Here is a 19,176-nt window from a genome sequence, read left to right on the forward strand (position 1 = left end):
TCAATGCTCCATTCTCCCCATAATTTATCTTGAGATGTCATTTTGCACATTTAGCTTGTTAATTTAGCCTACCCTTTGTTTAGATTTCCATTTGTTTAATGCTGGATAGTACATTTTACAGAAACATTTAGTTAATGTATGTTGTTGTATGAAGAAATAATGTTATTTTGCCAACCCCAGACTAATGTTCTCACATTTTCCTAATACTAACATTTTGAATATTATCGGCTTTGCAATATTTCCCTACCAACACTTAAACCAAACCTATGCCCTTGCTTTAGCCTAAAACAACTGATCCAATTAGTGGTCAGTAGTGAGTACTCATATACAAAGAAGTTCAGTCAAGAGAGCTGTCCAGGTTGTAGTCCAAAAACCCGGAAGAGACTTCGCCATGGGTTCCATCATGATATTTTTTTAAACATACGGCTGCTTCAAAATTCACGCTTGAGGTAATGAAAGAGTGTAATTTATGTTGTAGAACAAAACGTTCATGTATCGTCAATTAATGTTCACCACAGACCTTATTTTAGTCATAAGTTGAAAAACCCCATTATAAAAACCCATGGGAATTAGCCTTCCGGGTTTACCTCCATTACATCGTTACATTGTTTCCACAAAAATACCATAGTTAGTTTCTACACTTAATGTTACTACAATAAAGTTGTAGGAATTTGGTAGTGAGCACCACGGAAATAAAATTATGATGACAGAAATATTCTGAAACAAATCAAATTTTAAATTATTTTGAGTTTATACTAATAACAAGTGTAGTTACAATGGTATTTTGGCAGAAACTGATACCATGATAAAAAAAAACATTTGTAAGGTACATCAAAAATAAGTCACCAACAACTTATCACCACTGTTTCTTACCAAAGTCGACGTATACGTATCGTAATATTAAAAATATTCAACTAGAAAATGACTAAAGAACTGTTCATTCAAAAACACTGCTTGTCAGTATCGAGAATGGATAGCTCTGATCTCGATTAACTGTGTCTGCACAATTTCTCTCCTCCTCTAGATGAATGTGGAGTTGATTAGTTTGGTCTGGTATTCTGCGCGGGTGCTTCTGCACGCTGGCTGAGAGCTATCACTTATTGCGTTGCAGTTGTTGTCCTTTCTGACCAGAATTAAACGGCAAACTTTATACTTTTTACCGTTATAACCACAGAAATGGCTGATTCACAAGACGACAAGCTCTACAAAGCCGAGTATGCAAAAAGTGGACGCGCTTCTTGCAAGAAATGCAAAGAAAACATTGCCAAGGACTCGCTGAGAATGGCCATCATGGTGCAGGTGAGGAATTTTCTGTAACTTTGTCCCAATAACTACTATAATAACTACAATAACTGCTACAATAACAGATTTATTTGAACTTGTTAGGCTTATTTTGCAGATATGAACTGGAATACTCATCGAAATTAATGCAGTTGCATATGCATGTACGGATGAATGTGTCTAAGGCCCAAGAAGAGGAGTTTAAATGGTTTCTCAGTAGTGAAATGAATGAGCTACACTGTGATTTCCTCTGGAAATCAGTTTTTAATTACTATTATTATTTTTAGAAGCCAAGCACACAGAATTTCACTTTTCATAGTTGTATTCATGACTTAAGCACTGGAAAATGTTTGTTTTATAATTGGTTGTAGCAGATTACTATAACACACTATTGACTATAAGCAAGTAATCAACACAACACACAATATACACGTAGATATAATCAGTTTTGTGTAAATTATCAGCTGTTATGTCCCAAAATGACCAGTTTCCTGTCTGCAGTGACCCTTTTGAATGTGCTTTCATTTTCACTTGGCATGCTTTTCATTTGAAAACAATGGCTATGATTTGCTCACTGATTTCTTAGATGTAGCCTATGCAATGATGTATAGTTTTTGCATTCCATCTGTTTCATTTTTACATATATTTGTAATTATACAAAATAATACTGTACATTGCAACAAGATATCAACCTTTGTTTTTTTCATAGTCTCCCATGTTTGATGGAAAAGTGCCTCACTGGCACCATTTTTCCTGCTTTTGGCTCCGGGCTGCAGTACAATCAACTGCCGACATATCTGGATTTACTAACCTCCGATGGGATGACCAGGAGAAAGTCAAGAAAGCCATTGAGACTGGAGGTGCCACTGGAGGTGACTATTTTTTCCCAGATAAAATAGTTTTCTTTATCACCCAAGCCCTTTTGCTTTCTTGACTTGGCAGTTAGTGAGTAGTTCACCCAAAAATGAAAATTCTCTCATCATTTACTCACCCTCATGACATCCAAGATGTGTCTGATTTTCTCTCTTCTGCTGAACACAAATAAAAAGTCCATACAATGGAAGTGAATCGATACCAATACTTTAAAGCTCCAAAAAGCACATAAAGGCAGCATAAAATTGATCCACATGACTCCAGTGGTTAAATCTATATCTTCAGAAGCGATATGTTAAACAGATCAATATTTAAGTCCCACTTTCACATTCTTGTTTAGTTTTTGGCGATTTGCATTCTTAGTGCATATTGCTTGAAAAAAAAGACATATCTCACTCACACCTATCACATCACTTCTGAAGATATGGATTTAACCACTGGAGTCTTATGGATTACTTTTATGCTACCTTCATGTGCAATTTGGAGCTTCAGAAGTTTTGGTCACCATTCACTTGCATTTTGAGGCCTACAGAGATATTCTTCTAGAAATATTTGTGTTGAGCAGATGAAAGTCACACATATATGATATGGAATGAGGGTGAGTAAATGATGAGAGAATTTTCATTTTTGGGAGAACTATCCCTTTAAGTCAGAAAGCCTTGATTCAGTAATCCTTCTTGCTTTTCAGGGAAAGGAGAGCAGAAGGGAGCAGCTAAAGGCGAAAAGACACTTAATGACTTTGCTGTGGAGTATGCCAAATCTAACAGAAGCACCTGCAAGGGGTGTGATCAGAAAATCGAAAAGGTACATGTTGCATTAGTATTACATTAGTGATGTAACCATATTCATCTACTGGGTTCATCTACAAATTCATGTCACTGCTGAACAGCTCTATTGAGGGGAGCTTTAAAAAAAAAAAAAAAAAAAAAAAATTCCCTTCTGATGTTTAGGACCATATCCGTGTATCAAAGAAGACAGTGGATCCAGAAAAGCCTCAGCTGGGTCTGATAGATCGCTGGTACCATACGGGCTGCTTTGTGAGCCGCCGTGAAGATCTGGTGTTTAAACCAGAGTACAGTGCTGCCCAGCTCAAAGGTTTCGCTGCATTACGAGATGAAGACAAGGAGGAGCTGAAGAAGAGACTTCCTGCAGTGAAGAATGAAGGGTGAGCACTGGATAATTAAATTTCTTATACAGTTTATGACCTGAAACTAGTGATTATTTTCCCCTCAATTGTATATTTGATACATGGTTCATCTGTCTAAAGCCTCGTTTACATGGTCAAAGACTTTGGCGCTGGATGTCGCTAGTGGGCGTTCCTTCTGCTGGTCGCTCTAACATTATTGGTCGGCTGCACAACTGGTCATTGCTTTAGAAAATCTAATCACAGATGAGACACATTGGTATAACTCGGATATCATTCTTATTTTACAAGGAATTATTTGTTTTGCCTCTAAAAATTAGTTTGTTTTGTTTATTTTGCAGGGGAGAGTGTTTTTATATAAACTGCAGCAGTGCTCATCATATCATGAACAAACTAACGATCTATTAATGTATGAATCAAATTCATTCAGAATGCCGACAATTTATGAAACGGTTTTCCAGGCATTATTTATTTTGTATTATATCAATTTATGTGGTTCTCAACTTTGTCGCGTCTCTTGACACGCCCACATCCTGTTGCCAGAAGTCTCCAGCTCTCGTTGAAATTGAATGTCTCCTGTCGCTTTGTTGCTGCAAGCTGCTGACAATGTGAATTGGGCTTAATGTGATTTACTAGCACAGGTAAATCTTTTCACATTTAAAGTTTTATCCAAGTTTACATAAAGATGACATAAATGTTTAGGTAAACCATATTGCTTAGTGTGGCAATTTCATTTGTTTTTACAAAAGGATTTCTTGGTAATCCATCATACATTTCAGAAAGCAACCGAAGTATTACAAACAGGGTTCCCACGGAAAACCTGAAGTTATCAGGTTGAATTGAGCTTTCCAGGCCTGGAAAAGTGATGGATATTTTATAGTGAATATACATTTTTCTAGTTATGCACAGCTCTAAATTTCATCGTCTAGAAATTGCTTTTGGCAAATACAACCTCTATAAAAATTATTTTTTTAAATTTATAGTAGGGATGTGCAAAACTACCAATTTTCAAAACTGACTAGTTGGTCGGTTGTTTGAATGACTAGTCGACTAGTCTGTGTTAAGGATAATAATGAATAATTAGGCTCAGTTACATTCACGTGACTCCAATCGAATGCTTTTAGAGGGATATATGGACGCTAAGTGCAGTACTTCAACATGGTGACTAATGGATACTCAGCAAATAAATGGGTTCTCTCTTATTGCACAAAACTCTCAAAGTAAGAAATAGAAAAAGGCGCCAATACAGGGCAGCACAAAGTATACTTCAGTTTTGATGCAAATGCTTAGCGTTTGCTTATAGTCAGATGCTAACCTTTCAAAGTAAACTTCATTTGACTGTGCGGGCATTCACATGTGGTGGCATGCATGCTACAACTGCTATGAGATAGTATACGATTTCTCTTCAGGAATTTAGACCCATAAAGATGTCTTAATAGTCCTTCAAAATGGAGTTATACAAATGCAGGTATCTCTTGACCTCCTCGCACATGCGTTGTTGAAGTACACATCCACTGTTGTTGTATCTGCCTTCGTCTCCTGAAATTTAGTGGCAATTACTTTTTCTAGTGCTTCTTCATGACAGCAACGGCTCATTTGTGAGTGTTGCCACCTTGTGGACTCATTATTTAGTGCAGATCATTTCAGGCGCATGCGCGGTTAGAGAAATCAGGTTGCACGTATTTCATGCTCAAGCACTCTGCTGTGATGAAATTTATGTCATGCGTCCTTCATGCAAACACCTAGCGTTCGCATCTGACCGAAGTATACTTTGGGCTTTATGCACATCTTGAATGCAGAATAACGCTCTTCAGTGTAACTGGAGTGCTTCTGGGCGATCCTCGCTGCACATTCAAAAGTGCAGAACTGCAAGATAATATTGCGGGTACATATCTAGTTCACTACATCAAATTTAAGCAGTGTCAGACAGAATCAGCAAAAGACTTAAATCTCTTGAATCTAAAATTCATGGACATTCAAAAGGTGTGGGAACCCTGTAAAACTATGGCAGTCTTAATTAAAAATTTTTATTTTCTCTCTCAAATTACAGACATTTTCTTGAAAATATAAAGACGCGAGTATCAAATACAGAATAGATAACTAGATTTACACAAAGATCAAACAATCTTTTGCATTTTAAATTTTATGTTTTTCATATAAAATTCTGTTTAGTGTTAACTCTAGGAATAGACACAGGGTTTGTATCTAGGCAACTAATCCTAAGTGTTAGCATTCATGGTCTTTGATTGTTGGTGCCACCCCGGTCATCATGTTGCTCCTCTCCATCACCGATGCCTCTGCAGCACAGGAAGATTGACTTGAAGGCATTCCTGAAGGTTTTCATCTTGTAGGCGTAGAGGAAAGGGTTTACAGCAGAGTTTGCATGGGAGAGTATAATGGCTGTTAACAGCAGTGGAAGGGGAACAGGACATGATGGACAGAGTAGAAGGAAGCAGTTTATAATATGTAGCGGAATCCAGCAGGACGTAAAGAGGAAGAGAACAAGGAAAAGGGATGTAGCCATCTTCATTTCTTTCTTCATCTTAGCTGCACCTTCTGTATTTGTCGCACCGCCCCGTTCTGCTGCTATCCTTCTCATTTGACGTTTAACTGTTACGAAGATCTGCGCGTAGATGAGGAACATCACAACCAGTGGTGTCAGCACGCAGGCGAAGAAGTTAAAGTAGACCATGTAGGTCATATCTACAACCAACACAAAGAAACAGTAGCCCGATGCGGGCGGAGGCTTGTGCCAGCCCATCAACGGCACCAGACCGATCAGGAACGCCAGTGTCCAGGTGACACACAAGACAAGAATTGCGTTGCGAGGTGTCATGAGTCGGTGGTACTGGAAGGGCATGAAGATGGCCACATAACGCTCCACAGCGACCGCCAGCAGACTAAAAATGGAGCTCTGGGTTAGCATGATAAGCACAGACAACATGAGCAAACAGAGGTAAAGATTATGCTGTGGTATCCCAAGATCCGTCATGATGGCGCAGGGAATCGCCAGTGAACCCACGCAGATATCTGCGACTGCTAGTGACACAAGGAAGTAGTTGGTAACCGTTTGGAGTTTTCTGTTGAGTCCCACAGCAACACAAACCAGCAGGTTGCCCACTGTGGACAGGAGGGCTATAACGAGCTCGGCTATCATGTAAGGAAGGTTTATAGATGCCAGGATGCTTGGCGGAGCTGGTGTTGGAGTAATGGCTTGGGTTAGTTTAACTTGCGTTTGGGTGAGAGTGGCGGCCAGGCCAGTTGTTAGGCCGTAGGTTAACTTCGCAAAGGTGCTATTTTCATAATAAGTGGCATTCATAAAGGTTGTGTTGACGTAGAGGAGAGTAGGAGAGAAAGTGTAGTTGACGATGGACTTGTTCATTTTGAGCTGTAGATGTGAAACCAAGGAAGAAGAGAAAACAATTATTTAATATCAGGTTTAAGGCTTTGCAAATCATTTGAAGTAATTTGACTTCCATTTTCATTGCCAAATAAAGTAAAAATCTGTAGTGATAATGTAGTAATTCATTGAACAGCATGGATGACAACCAATCTCACAAATCTATACACCGATCAGTTAATAAATAGTTAAATAGTTTATAAATATGTTTACATTTTGAGTTATTTTTTCCTGTATATTTATGCCATAATGCACCTCAAAATTGAAGGTGTGCATTTACTTCAGTGTGTTTTAAAACTATCAAACCGTTTTCGGTTTTCTAACGTCATCTGTTTCCAAATGATGCGGTAATGGAGAGTATTTTCGAAATGCTCTGTTTTCAGTGAAGGAAAACGCCATTCTAGTGTGGATGAGTGAAATTATTTTGAAAACTTTATGAAATTAATGTTTTTTTCAAGTGAAAAACACAAGTGTTGTTGTGGCCTAAAATGCCTCAATTCTTCTTCAGTTATTCAACACATTTTTTTATTTTTCTATGTACTCATTTGGTCTTAAGATCAGGTTAAATATTTTGATTTTTTTGATTTTTATAAAAATAATATTTTAAAGTAAGTCCTGACCATATAGTGATTTAGAGCTTAACGAATAATGTAAACCAATGTATAAAAATCAGAATAACAAACTTCAGTATATAAACTCAGCAAAAAAAGAAACGTCCTCTCACATTCAACTGCTTTTATATTCAGCAAACTTAACATGTGTAAATATTTGTATGAACATAAAAAGATTCAGCAACTAAGACATAAACTGAACAAGTTTCACAGACATGTGACTGACAAAAGTAACAGTCAGTATCTGGTGTGGCCACCAGCTGCATTAAGTACTCCTCATGGACTGCACCAGATTTGCCAGTTCTTGTTGTGAGTAGTTACCCCACTCTTCCACCAAGGCACTTGCAAGTTCCCGGACATTTCTGGGGGGAATGGACCTAGCCCTCACCCTCCGATCCAACAGGTCCCAGACGTGCTCAATGGGCCATGGCAGAACACTGACATTCCTGTCTTGCAGGAAATCACGCACAGAACGAGCAGTATGGCTGGTGGCATTGTCATGCTGGAGGGTCATGTTAGGATGAGCCTGCAGGAAGGGTACCACATGAGGGAGGAGGATGTCTTCCCTGTAACGCAGTGTTGAGATTGCCTGCAATGACAACAAGCTCAGTCCGATGATGCTGTGTCACATCGCCCCAGATCATGACGGACCCTCCACCTCCAAATCGATCCCGCTCCAGAGTACAGGCCTCAGTGTAACGCTCATTCCTTTGACGATAAACGCGAATCCGACCTTCACCCCTGGTGAGACAAAACCACGACTCGTCAGTGAAGAGCACTTTTTGCCAGTCCTGTCTGGTCCAGTGAAGGTGGGTTTGTGCCCATAGGCGACGTTGTTGCCAGTGATGTCTGATAAGGACCTGCCTTACAACAGGCCTACAAGTTCTCAGTCCAGCCTCTCTCAGCCTATTGTGGACAGTCTGAGCACTGATGGAGGGATTGTGCGTTCCTGGTGTAACTGGGGCAGTTGTTGTTGCCTTCTTGTCCCGCAGGTGTGATATTCAGATGTACCGATCCTGTGCAGGTGTTGTTACACGTGGTCTGCCACTGCGAGGATGATCAGCTGTCCTTCCTGTCTCCCTGTAGCGCTGTTTTAGGCGTCTCACAGTACAGACATTGCAATTTATTGCCCTGTCCACATCTGCAGTCCTCATGCCTCCATGCAGCATGCCTAAGGCACGTTCACGCGGATGAGCAGGGACCCTGGGCATCTTTCTTTTGGTGTTTTTCAGAGTCAGTAGAAAGGTCTCTTTAGTGTCCTAAGTTTTTATATCCTTAATATGACCTTAATTGCCTACCGTCTGTAAGCTGTTAGTGTCTTAATGACCGTTCCACAGGTACATGTTCATTAATTGTTTATGGTTCATCGAACAAGCATGGAAAACATTGTTTAAACTGTTTACAATAAAGATCTGTAAAGTTATTTGGATTTTTACAAAATTATCTTATAAATACAGTGTCCTGAAAAAGGGACGTTTCTTTTTTTGCTGAGTTTATATGAGGGGGAAAAAAAGAAATAATTTAAAGTGAAATAAATATAATTAAAAAAACAAGTTCTGACAATAGTGATTTAGAGCTTAATGGATAACAAACTTATCATCAGAGTAACAAACTTCAGGTTATGTATTTAAAAACATCATTTAAAAAAATAGAAGTTAAAAAAGCATAAGTCCTAACAATAGTGATTTAGAGCTTAATAGATAACAACTAATGTATAAACATCAGAATAACTAACTTCAAGTTGTATATTAGAAAAACAAAAACATTATAAAATTATTTATAGTGAAATTAATATAATAATAATAAAAAAGTCCTAACCATATAGTGATTTAGAGCTTAATGGATAATATAAACATCAGAATAACAAACTTCAGTTTATTAGAGAAAATAATCATTTAAAAACAAAAAACTAAAATAGTAATTAAAACATAATCCTGACAATAGAGTGATTTAGAGCTTAATGGATAACAATCTAATGTATATACATCAGAATAACAAACTTCAGGTTATGTATTAGAAGAAAAAAAATCATTTAATAATGAAATGAAAATAGTAATTAAAAATAAGTCTTGACAGTAGTGTGATTGAGAGCTTAATGGAACAACTCATTTATAAACATCAGAATTACAAACTTTAGGTTGTATATTAGAAAGAAAAAAAAACATTTAAAAATGATGAAAGTGAAATAAAGTGCATCCTGACAATAGTGGTTTAGAGCTTAATGGATAACATATCAAATAATGTATAAAAATCAGAATAACAAACTTCCATTTATATATTTAGAAAAAATAAAATAATAATTTTAAAAGTTCTTGATAATAGAGTGATTAGAGCTTAATGGATAACATAGAGAAATGTGTAAACATGAGAATAACATAACCCTCTGGTTATATATTAGAACAAATAAAATTAAATAAAAAAAAAACTAATCCTTTTAAAAATAAATTACTTCACATGTACCTACCAAGTCTCTGTCATATAGACCCTTGAATTTTCTTCTATAAGATGTCACCAGTTGATGTCTGCCTATGTGCTTTGCCAATGCATTTGTCTTCTCTTAATGTGTTCAAAAAGAGACACGTTTCTTTGTCTGTTCTGCTGTCTTTTAATGTAGGTTGTTGCATCTTACATATTCAATTAGTCCCTCTCTTTCTCTTGCCCTCCTCTTGCTTTTAACCCGTAGCTGTGACAGTGGCTTTTATAAGCCTTTCATTCTAATGGGAAGAATGTTCTTGTTTGTGTTTTCCCCACTATGGATCATTGATTTGTCCTCTGGTGTCCATTACTGGCACCCAAATGAGCATTAATTACATAATAGAGTGGAATATGGGCACCGCAGGGAAAGAAGTGGCACAATAATGATGTGATCAGCTTGAAAGTCTGATCTGTTATTAGGTGATTCATTAATGATCTGTATTTTGACAACCGCTGGATAGGAGTTTGTCCAGACATGACTGCATCTCAGAGGACTGATAATCTTCTAATGAGGTCCACTGATAGATGAACTGAAGGGGTTATTGCATGAGCTTGGATGTGACCACATTCTCTGTTAGGATTAGCTCAAATCCACAATATAATAATATAATTTGAGATTAAATATAAATCCAGTTTTTTGCAGCATTTAAGTAATACTCTTCCTTATTGTGATGTTTATATAATTTATATTTCAAAAGATATAATAACTGTGAAGTACGATGTTACCTCTCTAAAGCCAGTCATTTTAAGCCCATGCATACAGCTATTAATTACTGCACTAACAAACAGTACAATAGTATTACCATGTTTTTTGTTTACATTGTATCATGGTAGTATGACATGTTCTATGATACAGTGTATTTTTTGTAACATGGTAAAACCATGGGACATTTTGTACTGTGGTAATACTATGGAATTTATTAAAGTACCTTGGACTACCATAGTGCTACCATCTGAAACCATCGCTTTACTGTGGTAGGGTGAGCCTTACAGTTTAAAATACTCTAAAAATTCAACTGATTTGCATCGTCTTTTAAGTGTATTTTCTCTTGTTTCTTATGTTCTCTGTTTCTTTCTCAGGAAAAGGAAGGCAGATGATGTAGATGGTGAAGCAGCCTCCAAGAAACAGAAGAAAGAAGATGACAAACTCGAGATGAAACTGAAGGTCTTAGATGTTTTCTTCAGACTTGTGGATTATAGATGACTTTAATTGGCGTGCACTTTTATATAGAGGACCAGTTAAAGGAATATGCTGGTTAAGTTAAGCTCAATCGACAGCATTTGTGGCATAATGTTGATTACCACAAAAAATTATTTAGATTCGTCCCTCCTTTAAAAAAAAAAATCGAATTTGAGGTGAGGCACTTACAATGGAAGTGAATGGGGACAATTTTTGGAGGGTTTAAAAGCAGAAATATGCAGGGGCCTGGGTAGCTCAGTGGTAAAATACGCTGGCTACCACCCCTGGAGATTGCTAGCTCGCTAGTTTGAATCCCAGGGCGTGCTGAGTGACTCCAGCCAGGTCTCCTAAGCAGCCAAATTGGCCCGGTTGCTAGGGAGGGTAGAGTCACATGGGGTAACCTCCTCGTGGTCGCTATAATGTGGTTCGTTCTCAGTGGGGCACGTGGCGAGTTGAGCGTGGTTGCCGTGGTGGATGGCGTGAAGCCTCCACAGGCACTGTTTCCGTGGCAACGTGCTCAACAAGCCACGTGATAAGATGCACGAGGTGATGATCTCAGACACGGAGGCAACTGGGATTCATCCTCGAAGTTGTAAAATTGTCTATAACTTTGCACAGAAAGGGTTAGCAAGTGATTTTATCACATTAAAATCATGTTAACATGCATATTGTTTGTCTTGTGGCTATACTTTTGAAACTTTTTAAAGTTTCTGGGCTGTTACTTCCATTGTAACTGCCTCACTGAAACCCAGATTTTTGCTTTTTTTTGTAAGAAAAGCAAAAATTTTGTGTTTATCATAGGTGTGTAATGGCTCACGGTTCGGTTCACGATACTGAACTCATGGTTCGGTTCGTTTCACAATTCTTTAAACTAAGGTTGAATCAAGAAAAGTTAAGATAGAAATATTACCTTATAGACATATGCCAAACATTTAGTTTACAAAAAAAAAAATGTAGGTAAAAGTACTTTTACCTACTTCTTAAAAGTGCTAAATAGTCTTACTTGGACTACAGTGGCTTACTTGGACTAAAAACAGCCCAGAACAGGGCAATGGTGACACCAAATGGAAATATAAACTAAACTATAATTTTCACTGATTACAAACATTTAAAATATTTTAAATTAAAATTTTATTACATCTAAATATTCTTTTCAAAAATACATATTTAATGGAAGTGCATGCTTATCCAGTTAAATAATTTACTGATGAAATCAAATCAGAAATGACATTTGGGATTACAGTCCCCCATAGCATTATTCTACATAATATTCAGCATTATATACATCTATCAGCAACAACATTAAAACCACCTGCCTAATATTGTGTAGGTCCCCCTCGTGCCACCAAAACAGCACCAACCTGCATCTCAGAATAGCATTTTCAGATGCTATTCTTCTCACTACAATTGTACAGAGTGGTTATCGGAGTGACCGTAGACTTTGTCAGTTCAAACCAGTCTGGCCATTCTCTGTTGACCTCTCTCATCAACAAGGCATTTCCATCCACAGAACTGCTGCTCACTGGATGTTTTTTGTTTTTGGCACCATTCGGAGTAAATTCTAGTCAAGTCATTTTTAATTGTATAGCGCTTTTCACAACACGCATCTTTACAGAAAATCATGCATTAACAGAAAATGAAACTGTAATATCTATAGAGTCATCATTGTGTAGTTTGATTAAATATGATTGTAAATTGTGTATAAAAAAATTATTAAATCATAATTGTATTTAGAACCCCAGTGAGCAAGCCGAAGACTACTGTGGCAAGGAACACAAAACTCCATAAGATGTTGGTTAATGGAGAAAAATAACCTTGGGAGAAACCAGGCTCACTGTGGGGGCCAGTTCCCCTCTGGCTAACATGAATATAATGCCAATATTAGTTATTTATGTGCAGTGCAGGTCATGGTTTAAAATAAGTAAACTAAGTAAGTGTTAATGGCCAGTGTTTAAACAAAGATTATGAATGAACTGTAAGATTAATGACAAGTCTTTGATGTTCATCCTGGATTAACTTCAGAAGTTCACATATACTGCATGCACAGTTATTAGGCAAATTGTATTACTCAGGATTAATTTTATTGTTGAACAAACACAATGCTCTCAGTCAATCCAAAATGTTATTGAACCTCAAACCTGAATGTTTAACAAAGGAAAAGTGAGTTTTGTCTTTCTCAGGGGAATATATAAGTGTGCACAATTATTAGGCAACTAAATTAGAAAAATAATTTCGCCCAACTCAATTGTTTATTCTCACTTTTTAGAGTAAGTGCAACATAAGTAACAAAATGACAATTAAATAACCTTTTTAGCCTTTCAAAAATATTCAGTGACCAATACAGCCACTCTTCTTTTCAATAACTGCCATGAGCCTTCCATCCATGATCAACTTTCGCTGAAACAGCAACCACAGCCTCCCAAATGCTGTTCAAAGAGGTGTATTGTCTTCCCTCACTGTAAATCTCATGCTTGAGAGGGGCCCACAAGTTCTCAGTAGGATTTAAGTCAGATGAGGAAGGGGGCCAAGTCATTATTTGGGCATCTTTGAGGCCCTTACTGGCTAGCAAAGCAGTGGAGTACTTGGATGCATGTGATGGAGCATTGTCCTGCATAAAAATACTTTCCAGAAACTGGCAGTAGGTTTGGAAGTTGAGTTTCAGTCCATCTTCAACTAGAAAAGGTCCAACTATCTCATCGTTAATGATAGCAGCCCACACCAGTACCCCTCCTCCACCTTGCTGGTGCTTGACTCGAAGTGGTGCCCTGTGTCCATTAGTGAACCAGCCACGGGCCCATCCATCTGGTCCATCAAGAGTCACTCTCATTTCATCTGTCCATAAAACCTTTGAAAAATCTGTCTTCAGGTATTTCTTTGCCCAATCTTGATGCTTCAACTTGTGAATGTTATTCAGTGGTGGTCGTGTTTCAGCCTTCTTAACCTTGGCTATGTCTCTGAGCACTTGACACCTTGTACTTCTGGACACTCCAGGTAGGTTGTAGTTCTGGAATATGGTGGCACTGGATGATAATGGGTTCTTGGTAGCTTCACGTTTATTTCTTCTCAAGTCTTTTGCAGTTAATTTGCGCCTTTTCATCTCCATGCTTTTTTTTGCGCCCCAGTTGACTATTCGCAACAAAACGTTTGATTGTCTGGTGGTCACGTATCTGTAGTTTAGCTATTTCAAGAGTGTTGCATCTGTCTGAAAGGCATTTTACAATTTTTTACTTTTCAGTGCCAGTTAAATCTCTTTTTTGGCCCATTTTACTTGAGGTAATGAAGCTGCCTAATAATTATGCATACCTTGATAAGGTGTTAGTCACTTTTGCCACACCCTCCCTCATTACACAAATACATACCACCTGAAAATGATTGAATCCAATAAGCATTCAAGTTTATATGTTTTGGAGTTGGAAAATTTGCATGGAAATTATAAGATTAGAATACTCACTTGCCTAATAATTGTGCACGTAGTGTAGATGCATTGTCCTTTGTTAGTTGGCTGATGAAGGCTTTTGTTGGCAAATAATTGAAAGTCTATGTATTCCATTTTAAGAGTGTAATCCATCATTTCTAGAGACTGTTGTGTGTGAAAATCCCAGGAGATCAGCAGTTACAGAAATACTCAAACCAGCCCATCTGGCACCAACTATCATGCCACGGTCCAAATCACTGAGATCACATTTTTTCCCCATTTTCATGGTTGACATGAACATTAACTGAAGCTCCTGACCTGTATCTGCATGATTTTATGCACTGCTGCCACACGATTGGCTGATTAGATAATTGCATGGATGATTGTTGGTGCCAGCTGGGCTGGTTTGAGTATTTCTGTAACTGCTGATCTGGGATTTTCACACACAACAGTCTTTAGAGTTTTCTCAGAATGGTGCAAAAACAAAAAACATTCAGTGAGCAGCAGTTCTGTGGATGGAAATGCCTTGTTGATGAGAGAGGTCAACAGAGAATGGCCAGACTGGTTCGAACTGACAAAGTCTACGGTAACTCGGATAACCGCTCTGTATAATTGTGGTGAGAAGAATAGCATCTCGGAATGCTATTCTGAGATGCAGGTTGGCGCTGTTTTGCCAGCACGAGGGGGACCTACACAATATTAGGCAGGTGGTTTTAATGTTGTGGCTGATCGGTGTATAGATTAATATGTCACTCTCATTAACTCTCTAAACTTTAATTTTCTCTTGCACAGTCAGAACAGATCAGTCTCGCAATTCAAATGGACATTCGATCCCTTGCGCTGAAAAGGCGTGTCTCTCTACCGCTCCTTGTTTAAGTTTCCACAGTGTCAGCCATAAACTCATCATACAACACCTGTGGCTGCTAGTGTGCAATCAGATTTTAGAGCATGTCCAATGAAGCGATTTCCATTTGTATGCCCACGTTATGTATGCTCAGGAATTCGCACATATTTGATTTAACAGACGTTAACCGCAATGTATCATGCCACGATAAACAGTTACACCCCTAGTTTATCAATATTATGCCGCAAATGCTGTCAGTTTTATAAGATCAGAGGTGCCTGAGATTTCAGTAGGATTTAGACTGTAGTGTTTGCTTTCAACATTTTGCTATTTGCTTTTTTAGTTAATGTTTGGAAATGTATTAGTCTGAAAATGTTTGTCTTTTTCTTGTATTTTAGGAGCAAAGCCAGCTGATCTGGGGAATTAAGGACAGACTGAAGAAATATTGCTCTGTCAATGACATGAAGGAACTGCTTATTGCTAACAACCAGGAAGTGCCCTCTGGGGAGTCAAATGTGAGGATTGAATTCAGAAAAACTGCACTGATGTGCTGATTATGTGTCTGACTAGCATATTATTAATATTATTAGTTAAAGCTTATATTAAGTGGAATCTTCTGACTTAAAAAATTATTTGACTTGGAGTGTATACTTTCCATATGCTTACTATCTGATTCCGATAAAATTTCATTTTCATGGTGATATTTTATTGACAGATTTTAGACTGCCTATCAGATTGCATGGCCTTTGGGTCTCTGAAGCCTTGTGAAACATGCAAAGGGCAGCTTGTGTTTAAGAGTGATGCGTACTACTGCACTGGAGACATCTCCGCATGGACCAAGTGTGTATTCAAGACCCAGACGCCTGATCGCAAAAACTGGGTCACTCCTAAGGTATGCAGATCAATGGAGATGGTACATTCACACCTTTAGGCTGTTAAATTTACAATAACTAACTCTGATTTCAGTATTTAATTGTAGTAGTCGTAAAATGTCAATTTTAATCTCACAGGAGTTCAGTGAAATTCCGTTTCTGAAGAAGTTTAAGTTTAAGAGGCAGGACCGTGTCTTCCCCAAAGAGGTCCCCACTGCAGCCCCCATCCCCTCGTCCACTGCTACTACAGCCACTCCTAGCATGTCCACTGCCACCAGTAATAACCTCACTGAGGTGCCTGCAGGTCAGTGACTCAGAGAAAAGCCTTGAAAAACAGATGTTATTTAGTGTTCTCTAAAGGATAGAGAGAACTGAAGATGTTAAGGTATATTCTGTGTTATTAACAACTTTAAAAGTTCACCCAAAAATGAAAATGTTTTATCATTTACACACCTTCATGTCTTTACAATCCTGTATGAGTTTCTCCTATTTTACATTTCAAGACGAAATAGTAAAGATTTTGCTGGCTGTTCTTTTCCATATAATGAAAGTGAATAGGGACTCTAGCTTTCTAGCTCTACAATGACAAAATCTACACAATAAAAGTAGTCCATATCATATATTACTTTTAAAGTCTTTTGAAGCCATACAATAGTTTGGTGTGAGAAACAGTGATAGTTGAAACTTTATCACAAAAAAATTATAAAATAATTTTAGCCTAAAATAAACTTTTTTTTTCTTATTTTTTGATTTGACATTATATAGCAAATAGGGTTACTCCAAAAACTGCTTTTGTTTTGTTACCAATTATATCACCTGTAACTGAGTAAAATTTTGTGTTGATACGACAAAACAATTAAAACAAAATAATTTATCTTAGTGTCCAAAAGGTTCTCCAAATATATAAAACATAATTATTGAACGTAGTAACTAATTAAACATGCAAATACAACAATGGCTAAAGCTATACTCTCCAAAGCATGCAGGCATGAGTAACGAGATCTCATTCAGTTCCATTCTGTGTCGTCTAAGCCATCATTCATTCCGTGTCAGTTACTTATCGCCATCTCCTGGTGGCCATATGTATTTAGCGTGAACGATTCTCTCTGCCCATATTTGGATGACTGTTACCTCTGGTTGCGACGATCTGAATCCTAATACGATTGGTTTAGCGTTCCATGTCACTGGACAATTTCTGATTAAGTCATCTGATCCAGGAAAGCTAACACGTTTTACAAATTGTGCTTTGTGTGGATAATCTAATGATCTATGCTTCCAGTTATGTTGTGTGTGGGCTTGTTTTAACAGGATTCCCCTTTAATTAATGGCATGATATTTTATGTTCTGTTTATTTTTCATGAAGTTATAAGCGAAAGCACGGCTTATAAGCCACACCTGTTTACGTGTAACGTATGTCAAAGACATGTAATTTGCTATTACTGGCTATGTTTTTGTCTGTGAGTAAAACAAATAGGCTAGTTGTATTCTACTCTTTGAGAGCTTTTCAACAACAAATGACACATGACTGTTTGATCAGTTTAATGTTTTTACAGATAATAATATGCCCAGTGCAAAATGATTAATAAATTATCCAAACACTTGTTCGGTTTTGGTCATAATGCCTACATGCATTGTAAAGTAGAGCCTCTAAGCTTTAAAACGATACCTATTTTGTATTGGCCAAGACTGTAGTAGCTTCTCATTTCTGAAACAACCATGTCGGAAGACGTATCCTGTGGTTGTGGAAAAGATGTTACTGTGTTTCAGAAGGGGGCAAATGACTGGCCTGCATCAAGCAAAGAAAACCACTAAGGAGATGGCTGAAATCACTGGAACTGGGTTAAGAACTGTCCAACGCATTATTAAAACCTGGAAGGATAGTGGTGAACCATCAGTTTCATGGAAGAAATGTGGTCGGGAAAAAATCTTGAATGATCGTGATAGGAGATCGCTAAAGTGCCTTGTGAAGTCACATTGTAACAGTAGAACTCACGACTATGTTTAATAGTGAAAGAAAGAGTATTTCCACACGCACAATGCAACAAGAACTTACAGGATTGGGACAAAAGAGCTGTGTGGCCACAAGAAAGCCACTTGTTAGTGAGGCTAATCAGAAAAAACAACTTTAATTTGCTAGGGAGCATAAAGATTGGACTGTGGAGCAATTGAAAAAGGTCATATGGTCTGATGAGTCCAGATTTACCCTATTCCAAAGTGATGGGTGTGTCAGGGTAAGAAGGGAAGCGCATGAAGTGATATACCCATCATGCATATTGCCCACTGTACAAGCCTCTGGAGGCAGTGTTGTGATCAGGGGTTGCTTCAATTGGTCAGGTCTAGGCTCAGCAACGTTATGTGGCAATAAAATGATGTCGGCTGACTACCTGAATGTATTGAATGAGCAGGTTATCCCATCAATGGATTTTTTTCATCCCTGATGGCACGGACATATTCCAGGATGACAATGCCGGGCTTAAATTGTGAAAGAGTGGTTCTGGGAACATGAGGAATCATTTTCACACGTGAATTGGCCACCACAGAGTCCTGACCTTAACCCCATTGACAGTCTTTGGGATGTGCTGGAGAAGACTACCAAGTGGTTCGACTCTCCCATCATCAATACAAGATCTCGGCCAAAAATGATCGCAACTCTGGGCGGAAATTAATGTTGTGACGTTGCATAAGGTTGTCGAAACAATGCCACGACGAATGCGCACCATTATCAAAGCTAAAGGCAGTCCAACTAAATATTAGAGTATGCAACTTTTTTTTTTTTTTGGCCAGGTATTGCATACACTGATCCACCACGAAATTAAAACCACAGACAGGTGAAGTGAATAACATTCATTATCTCATTACAGTGATAACTGTCAAGGGGTGGGATGTATTAGGCAGCAATTGAACAGTCAGTTCTTGAATTTCATGTGTTGGAAGCAGAAGAAATGGACAAGCGTAAGGATCTGAGCGACTTTGACAAGGGCCAAATTGTGATGGCTAGATGACTGGGTCAGAGCATCTCCAAAACGACAGGTCTTGTGGGGTGTTCCCGTTATGCAGTGTCTAGTACCTACCAAAAGTGGT

General features: G+C 38.0%; 2 protein-coding genes across 2 annotated transcripts in view; one reads left to right on the forward strand and one right to left on the reverse strand.

The window, feature by feature from the left end:
- The first annotated feature begins 1,066 nt into the window (after positions 1-1,066).
- Positions 1,067-19,176, forward strand: part of parp1 (poly (ADP-ribose) polymerase 1) — a 34,871-nt gene continuing 16,761 nt past the window's right edge. The window contains exons 1-8 of the mRNA XM_051645208.1: positions 1,067-1,299; positions 1,991-2,153; positions 2,843-2,958; positions 3,105-3,319; positions 10,865-10,949; positions 15,622-15,738; positions 15,939-16,115; positions 16,234-16,399. Of these exons, the coding sequence (XP_051501168.1) occupies positions 1,177-1,299; positions 1,991-2,153; positions 2,843-2,958; positions 3,105-3,319; positions 10,865-10,949; positions 15,622-15,738; positions 15,939-16,115; positions 16,234-16,399 (1,162 nt within the window). The 5' untranslated portion in view covers positions 1,067-1,176. The remainder of the gene's footprint in view (positions 1,300-1,990; positions 2,154-2,842; positions 2,959-3,104; positions 3,320-10,864; positions 10,950-15,621; positions 15,739-15,938; positions 16,116-16,233; positions 16,400-19,176) is intronic.
- LOC127410454 (adenosine receptor A2a-like) lies at positions 5,532-6,476 on the reverse strand. Its single transcript, XM_051645729.1, has one exon. The coding sequence runs from the start codon at positions 6,453-6,455 to the stop codon at positions 5,532-5,534; it is 924 nt and encodes a 307-aa protein (XP_051501689.1). The 5' UTR covers positions 6,456-6,476.

The sequence above is a fragment of the Myxocyprinus asiaticus genome, chromosome 19, assembly GCF_019703515.2.
Source record: "Myxocyprinus asiaticus isolate MX2 ecotype Aquarium Trade chromosome 19, UBuf_Myxa_2, whole genome shotgun sequence".
NCBI classification, from domain to species: Eukaryota; Metazoa; Chordata; class Actinopteri; order Cypriniformes; family Catostomidae; genus Myxocyprinus; species Myxocyprinus asiaticus.

What these genes read in the sequence shown, in the direction of transcription:
- LOC127410454 (XM_051645729.1), bottom strand. Translation starts at nt 6,455, where the DNA reads ATGATAGCCGAGCTCGTTATAGCCCTCCTGTCCACAGTGGGCAACCTG.